Genomic DNA, 15594 nt, shown 5'->3' on the forward strand with positions numbered 1-15594 from the left:
CAAAGGAACCGAAGTTCATAGTAAAAAGAGATTACAAATCATGAGGAAACAAGTTACCATTAGCTCAAGTAAACAGAATAAATAGTAGAGAGAGAGAGACCCTTAAAATATGATTAATAAATTACCCAATTCAGTTTAGCCCCTATGTCCCCACCAAACAAAACAGGACTTGATGCTTCAATGACCAACTATTTGAAGCTTATGGAGTAATGATGAATGGCATAAATGCTCCTTCTTTCCAGTTCATGATACCAAAAGAAGAAATTCCCATCACATTTACTTAAAAAGTCAATACAGCTAAGTGATTCAACTCCACAAATACTAGAGTACAGTGTTTTCTCATACAAATATTCACTTTCTTTCATTCCACACAGGCTCGCAGATGGTGGCTGCTCATCTACTCTCATCTCCCACTGACAAGAAGGACAGTGTGAAGCTCGCCAGGCCAGTTGTCACCTACCCCAGTTTTGCTCCCAGCCTCTGCATACAGCTGTAGTCCAACAAAGACTCGTTCTCCAAGGGAGGGAACTCTTCGTAAGTGGGTTCGAACTACAAAGAGACATGAAACCAAGCGTGTCTCGCCAAAAGTGATACTTTAATTCCCAAGTCCTGTTTCCAAACAAGTCTGCACGGCATCAGAACTACTCAGATCTGGGTGCCAAGTTAACTCAGACATGTGAGTCGGCTCTGATAAACAAAGAGGATAACCTCCCCATTCCTTATTTGTAAACTACTTGATGACATTTACATATAATAAAAAGTCTGGTTATGTCCTCGCCTTAACCTAACACAGAGTAACTGTATCAGAGGTCACACCTGCCACAGGAAGTGAAACAAAGTTCAGAAGGAATACACTCTGCCCTCTCTGATGCTCAGCTGGGTACAGTACTGCTGCATAGGCTGTTCTTTATTCCTATATAGATTTTCTCTTTTTTTTAACTTCCATTACTTTTAGTAATTTGAGAAGAAGGAAAGAATAAAACTGAAATTTTGGAGTTTGATTTCCACTGTTCAATTTTTTTTCATGATCATAAAAAGTCTTTTTTTCAATTGCAAACTAAAGCATTTTACAAATAGGAAGTAGTTATTGTTAAAGCCGGGGCTTCCCAAGTTGGCTCAGTAGTAAAGAATCCACCTGCCAAGAAGGAGACTCTGGTTTGATCGTTGGATCGGGAAGATCCCCTGCAGAAGGAAATGGTAATTCACTCCAGTATTTTTGCCTGGAAAATCCTATGGGCAGAGAAGCCTGGAGGGCTACAGTTCATGGGGTCACAAAGAGTTGGACAGGACTTAGCAAACTAAACAACAGCAAATGGTTAAAACCAACATGGAATCCAGCTGAAAAATAAAGTGAAGATCAAAATGTATCTCTTTCATTTTTTAAAGATGTATCTCTTTTAAAAAGCAGTATCTCTATAGGAGTTGATAACAAAATCTGAAAACCTTATGGGAATGAGATTTTTATAAAAGAAACGCACTCCTGGGACTTCCTCAGTGGTCCAGTGGTTAAGACTCCACTCTCCCAATGCAGGGGGCCTGGGTTCAATCCCTAGTCAGGGAACTAAAATCCTGCATGCCATGCGGCCAAAAGAAAGAGAAAGAAAGGCACTTCCTCCAAGTATCACCAGTACCTCCACATTGCGCTTGACGAAGGTCTTGGTCACTCGCAGCATGTGGGTGTACTCAATTAGCTCCAGCAGGTTCTTCCTCAGCTTCTCCTTATTCTTAGTGACCTCTCTCAGCTCAACCTCCAGCTTCTGCAACTGCTCCTGAAATGAAACGACAGTCCTGGCTCTAATACTCTTTTCACAGCACCCCAGAACCAGGAGAAGTTTTTAAAAGCCAGAATGTATATGAGAGTTTGATAGGGATATGAAAACATGCACAGGTTTTCAAAGTTCATCATTTTCTGTTTCATATTAATTCAGGTACCCATGATGGCAAGCACTTGGGTGCCATGATGACTCTGCATGCTAATCTCAGGTCTTAGAACTTCTGGTTTCCCTTCACCTGCTTACACATTACCATACACCAAAGAGTCTTCCTCTTTTAAGACTACATTTCCTTTTATTTGTAACACAGAAAAACACTCTTTCCCAAACATACCCATCTCTAGTCTCTAGCCTGAGTTTCTATGCAGTTGCACTTATTCAATTAGACATAAAAAGACTTGGGAACAAATCTTTAACAATTAGTTGTGTACCAAGCATCCTTACCAATACTTTAAGTATTAAAACAGTAGAAGCAGAAATCTGTAAAACAACCCACTGACTCAATGAAAACTTGTATTCAAACAAATGCCCTGACACACTACATTTATTACTTGTGCTCTGCTTTATAGAACTGATAAATAGCTACAATCACCATATTTGTAAGTACATCACAACCAACACATCAAACAGGCCAAACCAGCTGACTGCTCTCATTGGACTGTATAGTTGTCTCCAGAGTCCGTTCATATACCAACTGCTAAATGACTTCCTCCCAGTAAAACAAACAGAGCAGCCGGCAATGGAATGGTCCTAGTTATTCAGTACTAATTGTTTTAGAAGGGCTGTAAAAGCTCTAGTCTATTTCCGAGTGTGATGAACGCTCAGATGAGGAGACCAAAATCTCAACAGATAATTCATGGGGGTGGAGGGGGATGCTAATGAATGAATGACCCCATGCTCTCACAGTGTATCCCAGACACTGAACTCCAAGAGAAGGAATCCTGCTGGCTGACCATGGGGAACCACTTTCACATTAGCTTCTGATAATTCGAGGGGAAAGGGTGAGAGTGAAGCAGGGGAGAATGTGAAGGGCACAGGCCTGAAGCCTCCATCACCTCCAGTAGCAGAAGCATGCTAAGGCCTGCAGAAGCCCAGAGGTTACACGACCAGATCTCACAATCTAATTCCTGTCAATCTCTGTTCAATACCACCTGTCTTACACTAAGGAAAAAAAACCTGAATTCTAGTTAAAATGTATCACAGATAATCTGTTACTGAGACTTAATCAAACATGGTCCTTTGACTTTCATTCCAAAGTCTTTAGAAGAAAGGCAGAAAAGCACTAGACAATACACAGTAAGTGAATAAGCCCAACTGAGGTTAGGGACCTAAAACCCTCCTCCAGAACCAAGTTACCTGCATTTCCAGCACTTGTTTCAGAGGTGGTGCCGGAGGACTGGTGTCCCCCTCAGGGAGGGGAATATCCGCTCTATTGATTTCCTGCACCAAGTATGCTGTGGAAAAGTTAAACAAATTAGACTGAAAAACTTACTCCAGGACATTTCAGTGAGAACATTTCATGTCCCCACTTTTCCCAGGTCATCTAAAAACTGTCTAAAGGCACAAAAGTCTTGACTGTCCCAACTGACAGATGACTACTGTCACCTTGCTTCTGAAGATCTGTACAGTAATTCTGCCTAGAGAGATCAGCATAGTGACAGTAACCTATATACATATTTTCTGAAATTCCCCGAACTTCATTACTAAAACTCTAGTTAAAGAACTTTGGAGTCACACTTGCCTCTGCCACCTGTAGACAAAGCAGAAAGTTAAGAACACACTTGGAAGTGCCAGGAATAAGCCACCAGAGATGTCAGTGTGAACTCCCTACAGATGCCATTAGGAAGAAATACACACCCATCAGGAAAAACACAACAACCTTTCTCAGCAAAGAGAGAAACCTCAGGGCAAAGAGCCTGGCTCTCCTGAGTCACCAGTTAGCTGTGATGCTTTGACTTAGGACGACTTACACTAGATTCATGAAACTCATACTCAAACAGCCAAAAATAACTTAAATTCTTTAGTTTACATGTTCAATTCCTTGACACATCCTTTTCCGTAGGATAAAAGTCATAATACCTGGTAAAAAATCATTACCAGATACAATGTTTTGGAGAAGTCTTACTAGTTATTTTGCTAGGAAGGAAGAAGGATGGAAAGGAGGGAGAGAGGAAGGAAAACAGGCAGAATGTCTTACCAATAAGGAAGCAATGGGCTTAAGAGCTTTTTGGAAATGGATGTAAATTTTTTTAACCTATTTTACCTAAATTTGGGCTTCCCCAGCAGCTCAGCTGGTAAAGAATCTGCCTGCAATGCAGGAGACCCCGGTTCAATTCTTGGGTGAAGAAGATCTCCTGGAGAAGGGATAGGCTACCCACTCCAGTATTCTTGCGCTTCCCTGGTGGCTCAGATGGTAAAGCATCCGTCTGCAATGTGGGAGACCTGGGTTTGATCCCTGGGTTGGGAAGATCCCCTGGAGGAGGGCATGGCAACCCACTCCAGTATTCTTGTCTGGAAAATCTCGATGGACAGAGAAGCCTGGCAGGCTACAGTCCATGGGATCGAAAAGAGCAGGACACAACTAAGCACAGAAGAGCACGGCACATACCTAAATTTACTTGATGGTTCATTTTCTTTTAAGTCTGGATTCTTTATGAAACAGCTTAACCTACAGGAGAAGGCAATGGTACCCCACTCCAGTACTCTTGCCTGGAAAATCCCATGGATGGAGGAGCCTGGTGGGCTGCAGTCCATGGGGTCGCGAAGAGTTGGACACGACCAAGCGACTTCACTTTCACTTTTCACTTTCATGCATTGGAGAAGGAAATGGCAACCCACTCCAGTGTTCTTGCCTGGAGAATCCCAGGGACGGTGGAGCCTGGTGGGCTGCTGTCTATGGGGTCGCACAGAGTCAGACAGGATTGCAGTGACTTAACAACAACAAAGCTACAGGAAGCCCTGGGCATGTCTAATGTCCTGTCAATCCTGCCCTGTCTTTGAAAACTCATTCCAAATATACAACCTGTCCAATGACTCATACACGTGGCAAAGAAGGAAGTATGATATTGCCCTGTCTTTCACGATCCACACAAATGACTGGGATTGCAAACAATATGCAGAGGACTAGGCTGCTGATGATCCAAAGGTTTCTTTTGATCTTAAAAATCCCAGTTAAAAAATATGAAATCCACAATAATTAACTATTAGAAATCATTCTAAAAGTCACCTTTATCTCCTCCTCAACTCTCTCATCCTCAGGTTTTTCTGACAGTGACTTTGGAACTGTTCTCCTCTCTGTATTTCAATCAAAACTTCAAGGTTTGAACTGATAAAGACTATTTTATTTTAAAAGATGCTTGCTCCTTGGAAGAAAAGCTATGACAAACCCAGACAGCATATTAAAAAGCAGAGACATTACTTTGCCAACAAAGGTCCCTATAGTCAAAGCTATGGTTTTTCCAGTAGTCATGTATGGATGTGAGAGTTGGACCATAAAGAAGGCTGAGTGCCAAACAACTGATGCTTTTGAACTATGGTGTTGGAGAAGAGTCTTGAGAGTCCCTTGAATTGCAAGGAGATCCAACCAGTCAATCCTAAAAGAAATCAGTCTTGAATATTCACTGTAAGGACTGATGCTGAAGATGAAGCTCCAATACTTTGGTCACCTGATGTGAAGAGCAGATTCATTAGAAAAGACCCTGATTGAAGGCAGGAGAAGGGGACAAAAGAGGATGAGATGGTTGAATAGCATCACCAACTCAATGGACATGAGTTTGAGCAAGCTCCAGGAGATGGTGAAGGACAAGGAAGGCTGGAGTGCTGCAGTCCATGGAGTCTCAAAGTCCGACTTGACTGAGCGACTGGACAACAATAACATTTTATTTTAGGCCAAGATGTTAAAAGTTTTACAGATAAAGGAAGTAGCCTTGAGCTGCTGAGTTTTAACAGTTAACAGTCAGAGAACACTGATGTATGCAAAGGAAATAATGCCTGAGAAAAAGGAAATTACTAACCAATCTATCTACCACTTCCTACCTCCCTTGTGCTCTGATTCAATTTTAAGTAATATATTAACATGTAACAAGTAATATATTAACATGTATAACAATTTTAAGTAATATATTAACATGTATATTTTAAGTAATATATTAACAAACATGTAGTTTGTTCTAAGTTATAACAAACTACAAGGGATTGGGTAAATAACTCATAGTATATTAATACCATAAAATACTATGCTGCCATTAAAAATGATGAATCAATCTGTTTACTGACATGAAAAGATGTTAAAGTATCATTCAATGAGAAACAAAGCTAATAACAAAATAATCTGATTATTATATATGTAAATCCTTAATTTTATAGATGAATAGTAAAAAGTGTGGAACGATAATATAAACCTACATAACAGTGATTACATGAATGGTGAGAATACAGATGACTTCTTTTTTCTTTTCTACGTCTCTAGATTTTCTAATTTTTCTAAAGTGAATAAGGTTTGCTTATATATTTAATTATATAAAATAATTATTTAAGTTGTTTAAAAAAACTTACCCAATATTCGCTCCAGTTCTTCACATCGCTTCACCTCACCAACAAATTTTCTTTGGAAAGAACTTACATTCTGGTTGAGCTGAGAAGAGGGATGAAAATTTTGCTCTGAATTTTCTAAAATTTAAAAACAACTTCGATTTTATAAATAAAGTACGACTGCCAGGGTTTAAGGGAAAAGCATATCCTTGTATACTACTGAGTGGAGTATAAACTGACCCATCTTTTCTGGAAAGCAATTTGGCAACTGTTATCCAAAAAAGTCTGGGGACTTCCCTGGTGAACCAGTGGTTAAGAATCTATCTTCAAATGCAAGGGACACAGGTTCGATCCCTGGCGGGGGAACTGGAAGCCCGCTCACCACAACTAGAGAGTTCAGGCACCACAGTAAAGACCCCGCTCAGCCAAAAAAAAAGATTTAAAAAAAAAAAAAAAAAAAAAACAGGCTGAAAAATATCCTCTAGTCCAGAACGATCCCATGAAGAAATTCAGCTTCAAAGAAAAAACTATGGATACGGACAAAAATGTGTGAAGAAGAGGATCAACTTCAAGGATAGAGAAAAAACTACTGACCATGGAAAACTGGCTAAGGAAATCACCGTCTACATCCACACCGCGGAATACTAGCATTAAAAAGAGGGGTAAAAAACAACCAATACATCAGTATCAGGGAGGAGACACCCAGAAACCTGATGTAAATGAAAGAAGACGCAAAGGGCCACAGACTGTGCGACTCCATTTCTATGAAATGTCCAGGCAGGGAAACCTAGAGGCAAAAAGCAGATGAGTGACTGCCTGGGTCTCACAGTGAGGAGGGGATGACCTGGAAATGAGCATAAGGGACCTTACTAGGATGATATCATGTTCTGAAACTGGCTTGTGGCAACGGACACAGTACTTGGAAAATTTTCTAAAAACCAACAAATTGTACACTTGCAGCAGGTGAACTTTATGATACACATCAATAAAGTTGTATAAAAATTATGGGTCGATAATGTAATTGATTACTATACATTTATTAAAAATGATGTTTTAAATGATTAGGTATTTGATTATATTAAGAAATTATTATTAAAAATTTTAGGTATGATAATGGTATCTTTTTAGTGTCCTTACCTTTTAGAGGTACTTATTGAAATATTTATGAATGAAATAATATATCTGGGATTTGCTTCAAATTGATCTTGTCTGATGGGAGCTTTCTTTTTTTTTCTTTTTTGCACCATATGGCCTTCTGGGGTCCTGGTAGTAAAAGCACCAAGTCCTAACCACTGGACCACTAGGGAATTCCCGCCATGGGTTTATATTACGGGTATATAGCAATTCACTGTTTCCATATACTCTTCCCTCTACTTAATATCTTATCATACAAAGCTTAAAACAATAAAAAAGATTATAAAAGAATATTTAATAAAATGAGGAAATTAATCACAACTTGGGTGTGGGAAGAAGATTAAACATATTATCAGTGTGGGGCTTCCCAGGTGATACAGTGGTAAAGAATCCACCTGCCAACACAGGAGACGCAGGTCTGATACCTGGGTCGGGAAGATTCCTTGCAGGAGAAAATGGCAACCCACTCCAGTATTCTTCCTTGGGGAATCCCAAGGACAGAGGAGCCTGGCAGGCTACAGTCCATGGGGTGACAAAGAGTCAGACACAAACGAGCACGCACACATGCACACATTATTAGTGTGGCTCCAATGATACAAAAATACCTATGCATGTACATTTTAAAATATTATTAGAAAAATAATGTTTGGCCAATGTTAACCAAAACGGTAAAGTGTTTATTTCTAGCTAATGGGATCATGGAAATTATTATCTTAGGTTTTCCAAATTTCCCGCAATGGACATAGATTACATCACAACTTTTTGAATTACAGTAATAATTTACATTGAAAGGCACATGGGGCAAGAATTTTACGTTTACTCCACTCAGTGTGATATGGGGTGGAAAGCAAAAGTTGCTCAGTCGTGTACGACTCTTTGCCACCCCATGGACTATACAGTCAGTGGAATTCTGCTGGCCAGAATACTGGAGTGGGTAGCCTTTCCCTTATCCAGGGGATCTTTCAAACCCAGAGATCGAACCCAGGTCTCCCACATTGCAGGCAGATTCTTCGCCAGCTGAGCCACAAGGGAAGCCCACAGGGCGTGGGGCACTCTCAAAAAGGAGAATTACAAACAGCGTGGCATGAAGCTGCTTGAACATCTACCCTAAAGCCTCAGTTCTTGTTCAGTTTTCCAAACTTCTATAAAGAACTAACCAGAAGAAAGGCAAAAATTCTAATCTCACTTCTGTTTGTCACATTTGCACTCATTTCTGGAAGTCACACTAACCCAAACTAGTCACCACTTTCAGGTTGCCAGTGATTCAGATACCCTCAGCCTGGTCAGAACTAAGAATGAGCAGAGGAAGCCGCCCATCAAAAGCTGTCTATACATGACACAGCTTCTCAGTTTTGATGTCTTTTTCTTCAATATCAAACACTAGTGAACTCAAATCGGACACCAGGGTTCCACAAACAGTAGGATCTTCGTGAAAAGGCAAATTTCTGTGGCAACAACACACACGTGACTGGATATGACATCCGCCATCACCGGCTTACACAGCATGGTAACTGGTTTTTTTCTATTGTGCGGTTTCTTGTGTGAAGTTTAGCTTCTCTTTTCTTTTTAGGTGGTAACAGCACCTTAATTCCAGGCTAATGCTATGAAGTACATTTTAACACAGATTCACTTTAAGACTAATAATTAATCTAGAAAAATCAGCACAGGCCGCCTTGTGCTGTTTTCACCAGTACCCACACCTGCGATCCTAACAGACAGAAGGTAAACACTGTCCCCAGACTTCAGACCCTGAGAAAAGTGGGATGGCCTTGCCCTTCGCTGAGTCCTACTGGTGAGTTGAATCACCTTTCTTTTCCAGGTCTTCTCTTTGGCTATCGTTGCAGAAACTCCGGTCCTGCCTCTCCTCCCTTAGAAGGATCACTAAAACAAAAGGGGGAAGAGCTCCTACCTGCACAAGCCAGAAAAGACTGGTGTCAGTGATCCCACCCGGTGAGCACAAAGTCAGTAAGAAACTCCAGAAGAGAACAGAAAGAGTCAGGTATGATGGAGCTCTCTGCTCTAGCTGCTTGATAGTCATCCCGAAGTCAGACACACATAGACCCCTAAGCTCTGAACACCGAGCATCACACAATGTGAGCATTTCCACTTTATTTCACTTCTGAAAAAGATGAACAGCACTTTCTTTTTCTTTCCCTGATTTTCAGTTTAGAAGAATCTCAAGCGTCCTCTACTACCTAATGTAATGGCATTCAACAAAATTTGAATCTTCACAGCAATTACAGCATTTGTTCAAACCTCTAAGACTTCAGCTTGACTGAAGTCTCTCGACCTGAGGACTAACAGGATGGAAGAAATCTATTATAAAGAAGGGAGCCTCTTTCTCAAACAACTCTTTCCTGAATCTCTCCGGGGCTCCTTATTCACAGTTCAGCACAGCTCCTGCCAGCAAAGTGGGCATCATGTGCTGAAGCCCAAGTGGCTCCAAGAACCAGGACAAGCTGGGCCCTCTCCGCAGCCTTATCTCTCATTCAGGAGTTTCTCTCTGACCTTGCAATTGCCTTGGGGGACCAACCCAAGGATCGCTGATATCAAATATTGGGTAGAAGAGTTCCCTCTGGAAACTAAAGCACCCTCAGAAAGATGAAGGGAAACCAAGGCGATGAAAGGTGGGTCCCAAGAAATAGTGTTCACTCAAGTGACTTCGAGCTCAATCAGCCAGGTCCTGCTTCATAATCTCCTTTTCATACTTTTTTTTCCAGCATGGCACTTATTACAGCTCATAATCAGAGTGTGTTTGTTAACTCCTCCCAGATTGTGAGCAACAAAAACACAGGGACTTTGTCCATCCTGCTCACCCCCGAGTCTCCAGCACCAAACTCAGCAAACACTTGATACAAGCTTGTTCATTCATTCCACAAATGCCTATTAATGCCCACAAAGCAAGGTGTACTTAGGAGTCAGGAATGAACAAGACTCTTACCCCCAGGGGTTGACAGTCCATGGTGGAGCCAACCAAAAAACAAATAAACAGATATATAAAACAAGTGCTTATTACTACTTGTTGGGGGGACAGCTCCCTTTCAACAAATTCTGACTCTACTCCTATTCCGTACGAGGTAGTGCTAGGTATCAATACATCACCAAGTATCAGTGAACGACAAAAAATCCCGCCGCCCGGGAGCTTACCCCAAATTCATTCCTAATTCAGACTTCTGGCTCTTCCTGTTCCCTCCACCTGGGTCCGTGTCCCCCAGAACTTCCCAAGCCTGGCTCACTCCTCACTCAGGTCTCAGCCCAAGGACACCTCCTCAGAGAGGCTTCCCTGACCGCCCCTACCGGGGGCACCATCTCACCATCCCCTTTTATTGTCAGTACAGCAAAGGTATTCCTGTTTACGTATCATTACTTAATATTCCTCCCCTCCTCCGTAAGTTCCAAAAGGGCTTCAAGAGGCCTTAACAGATTTGCTCTCCCGCTTAATTAGCCCAGTGCCTGGCTCCGAAGCATCAGATGGCACGACCCAAGCTGATGAAGACAAGCGTTCCTAACTAACCCAGCCAGGGCGGCCGCGGACCAGACATCCGGCGACCCTGGGCTCGGGCCCCGCTCTGCGGAAGCTCTGGCCGGAAAGTGGACTTCAGCTTCCCCTTCTGGGAAATGGGCGCCCCTGCCCAGGTGCCCGCGGGGAAGGAGGCCCAAACGAAAGGTGCAATGAGGGAGCTTGGCGGGGAGCGACAGCCCGCATCTCACGGGCGACACTCACGTCTCGGAACTCGACCAGGCCCTTCTCGCCCAGGACGCTGAGGCACTCGTAGGCCGTGCCGGACTGCAGGAAGAGTTGCGCCAGGCACATGGTCTCGCTCCGGAACAGGGACCCCATGGCGGACCGGCCCGCGCCCCCCGGCGGGACCCGACGGGCGCCGGCGGCTCCGGGCTGCGCGGTCCCGCACGGTCAGCCGGGCTGACCCGGGGATCGAGCTTCTCCTGCGGCCTGGCCGCGGCTCCAAACCATGGGGCTCCGGACTATAGCAGCTGTCCCCAGTCCAGCCACCGAGGCCGCCGCTCCAGCCTCCGCCAACGCCGCCCTCGGGGCCCCGCCCCCTCGGCTACAGCCGGTTCCGGTTCCGCCCCCACGCGTGCGCGCGCGCGCGCCCCCGCCGGCCGACCAATGGCGTCAGGAGTTGCGGCCGATGGCGGCTGTGGGGACAACTGGCACTAACTCCGCGTCAGTGCGGGGAGTTCAGGAACTCAGCCCCGGCCTGACCAACAGCTGCCCCTCTCTCTGCCGTTCACAACTTTATAGGAGGGGTTTTATTGATTTTACGTGCTAGAAAGTTCACCCGACTAGAGTATTACAATTTTGTGATTTTTAGTAAAGTTACAGAGTTCAGTGTCTGGATCAATTTGAGAACGTTTCCATCAACCCCATAAAGATTTCTCCTGCTCAGCTGCAGTCAGTCCCCTTCTTATCCCCTAGGTCCCGATAACCACTAAACAACCTTTTCTCCATAGATCTGTCAAGACATTTCTTATCAACGGAATTACACCCCGTGTGGTGGTTTTCTCTGGGGTCCTGGCCCCTGTGCAGACAAAGCAGGGTCTGGTGCCAGGCTACTCTTGATAGAATCCTGCACACAGCAGCTACAGAGATCTCTAACAAGACGAAAATCGGATGTGAGCTTACTTAAATTCTTCTGACTTCTCCCACTTCATTCTGAATAAAGTTCAAACTGCTTACCAGGGCCAGCAGACACACCACCTGGTCTAACCTCTCCCTTCCCCAAGCCCTGGTCTCCACCCCACCCACCTGCCTTCTTTCGTTTTCCAGGTTGGTGCACTTCAACTTTCTGACTCTTCCCTTCTCTCTGCCTAGAACACCCTTCTCCAGGGCCTTCTCAAGACTAGCTCCTACAAGTCTCAGCTCAAATGTCTCTGCTTCTAAGAAGCTGGTCCTGACCACTAGCAGAAGTGTCCCTACCACCCCACCCTAGGCAGTCCTGTTTTATTTTCTCCATAGCACCTAGCACTGTCTGACATTATCTTGTCTATGTTTATTGCCAGTTTTCCCCCAGTAGAATGTAAAACTTCCTGGACAAAAAAAAAAAAAATCACCTGCCATTTTGGTAAGCAAAGGATGTCACAGCCATCAAGCCAGTAGCCACTGCAGCCACCCCCAAGGGTTCATCCCCTGAGGGGATTCAGAAAGGAGAAAAACAAGTTACCGGTCCTAAATAGTTAAGATGCATATCTAAGGAATAATTTCCATGAGCCCAGACTCTTCCACCTTCCCACACATGGAAAAGTGTTGCAGAGAAGAACCAATTCTGACTCCCATGTTTCAACTGTTTCTTTGACTTGCTTTTCATTGCTGTTATTATAATCATACAAAATGGCCTGCCTCAGAGGATGCTGCACCTCTGCCTGTTAAACTAAAGTGCCTTTGTTCAGCTCAAAGAGAGACTCTGACCCTGAGCACCTGTGAATGGCTGTGAGAAAAAGAAGAGATTAACACATCCCTCCCTTTCTGAGGCCGGTTGTACTGCAAGCCTGATGGCCCTTTCTGCTGTACTTCCTCATTGCTTTTTCTTCTCTATTCTGTCTTTTGACTTTAGTTCCTCGTGGCTTCTCTCTCTGGTCTATAGAAGAACCTGGCATCCAGACCTGGACAAGATGGTTATTTTGAGACATTAGTCTGCCATCTTCTCCATCAGCCAGCTTTCCAAAACGTCATATTCCTTGCCTCAACACCTTGTCTCCAATTCACTGGCCTGTCATGAGGCAAGCAGAGCGAGCTTGGATTTGTCAACAAAAGCACTAAAAATCATTAACTTGTGAAGGCTGTTCTTTGTGATTACAGTAATCTTTTGATGTTCAACTACATGTTTTTTTTCCTTCGACAAAAACTCTTGTATATCCTGGCTCCTCCCTTACCTTTTTCAGTTTCACAGCAATCTGAGAGGCTGCCTTCCTGAGCTATAGCCCTCAGTAAGATCCCCAAACAAAACATAACTCTCAACTTTCAGAGTTATGTTGAAGTTTTTTTGTTTTGTTTCAGTCAACAATTCTACCACACGAGGGACATTGTCTTGGTATCTCCAGGGTTCAGGGCAGTAGTCGATCAATAAATACTTCCCAAATGCATATATGAACATATAAACTCTATATAGTAAGGTCTTCCCTGTAGCTCAAATTGTAAAGAATCTGCCTACAATGCAGGAGACCTGGGTTTGCTCTGACCCTAATCCCCTTCTACTGTCAAAGTGAGTTTTTCCCTTCTCAAGTCCAAAATCACCCTAACAAAGCCCACCAAATCAGGCTAAATTCCCTGTCATTTGGAAATTTTACATTAACTTCGCAGAGCTAATTATGCTAACTGCCAGGGAAAGACTCTGAATCACTGCAAAGAACCAATCAGTTGGGTATTTCCTTTGCTTTAATAAAAGACAATTTTCAATTCCTAGGGGGTGTAATCACCTCAACCCACAGAGATCCACATCCAAGAAAGAGTGCAGCAGAGTGGGGAGAAATTCAGTGTTTCCGTGATGTTGTGGACTTTTAAAAAAGTATTCACAACCCCAAAATGGAGAGTTGTGTTTTATTTGGTGGGAATTTTTAGGACTTCAAGCCCAGGAGACAGGGTCTCGAGTGACGCTGAGAGATCGGTTCTGAGGAGCAGGGGGAGGAGTCAGGTTATAAAGAAATTTGCAACAAGGGGAAGGTAGTTTGAACATCAAAAGATTATTATTAATTAAGAAAAAACAAATATCTGAAGTTAAGGAATTTAGTGATTTTTTATGTATGGCAAGATGCAAGAGTCTGGGCTCACTGAAACCATTCCTTTCATACGCATCTCACCTATCTGGGGCCAGTATCCTGTTTTCACATCCTGACCTTCCCTTCCTTGGTCTCACCACAGGGAGCGGCTACAGTCTTGGCCGTTAGATAGTAGGTATTCTCTTTCTTCCTGAATTCCCTTAGGGCTCAACAGCTCACACGGAAGGGCTGCAATCGCTAGAACTGTGACATCTTTATTTACTGATATGGCAGCAAACACTCTATTTCACATCATATTCTGAGATTCCTCAGGGCTCCACCATAGGGAGTGGCTACAATCTTGATGGCTTCTAGGTGGCAGGTATTCTTTCCTTCCTGAGTTCCCTTGGGGCTCACCAGCTCACCAGTCATGGTAGCTGCAATCAGTGATCACTGTGACATCCTTTGTTTACTGATATGGCACAAAATATTCCATTTCTCATTGTATTACAAAACAGTAGTTTGTAGTGCATGGGTTTGATCCCTGGTTGAGGAAATAGAACCCCACAAGCCACATGGTGTGGACAAAAAAAAAAAAGATGCAACACCACGTTGTACATAGCACCAGGATGTCAAGAGATGCTTAGAACTCAGAGAGAGAAGAGAATTGCTTTAGAAAATTCCATTTACCCACAGTACACAAAGTCTATCGGAAACAATGACTAAATTTATCTAGCACACCAAGAAACCTCACTGGAGGTGGCAATGTGGCCACGTGGCTGTGGTTGGAAACGGCCACTCTGCCCCTCTCCCCATGCTGCATCGTGCTATCTGTCCCTTTGTAAGAGGCCCCAGGAGGAATTTCTCTCAAGACTCAACTAGGAAAAACTGTACTTCATTGAAAGCCAGATTAATTTTTAATCAATGGTCCCCATGATTCCTATAGCTAATCATATTTTGGATTTTTTGCAAACTGGAGACTATATTAGGGACCTACCTTTACTAAATGCAAGGTCGTTGGCATGTTTTTTCATGGGCTTGTGTTCACTCCTGGTTTTGTTTTACTTACCTCCTACGTTAGGTCCTTTCCCCTAACCCCTACATCTTGCCTCATCCATTTTTTTTGGATTTTTGTATTATACACACTTTTTAAGACTTCAGAAATGGACTATTTCCTGCCATATCAAAGATCTCCTGGAGAAGGATATCACAGCCATGAGCAGTTGCAGCCCTCCACTGTGAGATGGTGAGCCCTAAGGGAATTCAGGAAGGAGCGGAACACCTGCCATCTAGCAGTCCTCAGACTACGGCCACTCCCCACAGTAAGGCCTGAGGAAAGCACCTCAGGATGCAAAGACACAGAATGTGCATGCATGCTCAGTCATGTCTAACTCTTGGCAGCCCAGTGGATTGCACACTGTAGCCCACCAGGCACCTCTATCCA

The 15594-nt window shown here is 43.4% G+C and overlaps 1 protein-coding gene across 2 annotated transcripts in view; it reads right to left on the minus strand.

The window, feature by feature from the left end:
* ATP6V0A2 (ATPase H+ transporting V0 subunit a2) overlaps window positions 1-11488 on the minus strand; it is a 40973-nt gene extending 29485 nt beyond the window's left edge. For both annotated transcript variants that reach the window (XM_070769394.1, XM_019977739.2), the window contains exons 1-5: window positions 11161-11488; window positions 6327-6405; window positions 3129-3226; window positions 1632-1769; window positions 461-549 (exon numbers count right to left, since the gene is read on the minus strand). In XM_070769394.1, coding sequence (XP_070625495.1) covers window positions 461-549; window positions 1632-1769; window positions 3129-3226; window positions 6327-6405; window positions 11161-11277 — 521 coding nt within the window. In that variant the 5' untranslated portion in view covers window positions 11278-11488. The remainder of the gene's footprint in view (window positions 1-460; window positions 550-1631; window positions 1770-3128; window positions 3227-6326; window positions 6406-11160) is intronic.
* Window positions 11489-15594: the final 4106 nt, after the last annotated feature.

This window comes from Bos indicus, chromosome 17 (assembly GCF_029378745.1).
Source record: "Bos indicus isolate NIAB-ARS_2022 breed Sahiwal x Tharparkar chromosome 17, NIAB-ARS_B.indTharparkar_mat_pri_1.0, whole genome shotgun sequence".
Classification (NCBI taxonomy): Eukaryota; Metazoa; Chordata; class Mammalia; order Artiodactyla; family Bovidae; genus Bos; species Bos indicus.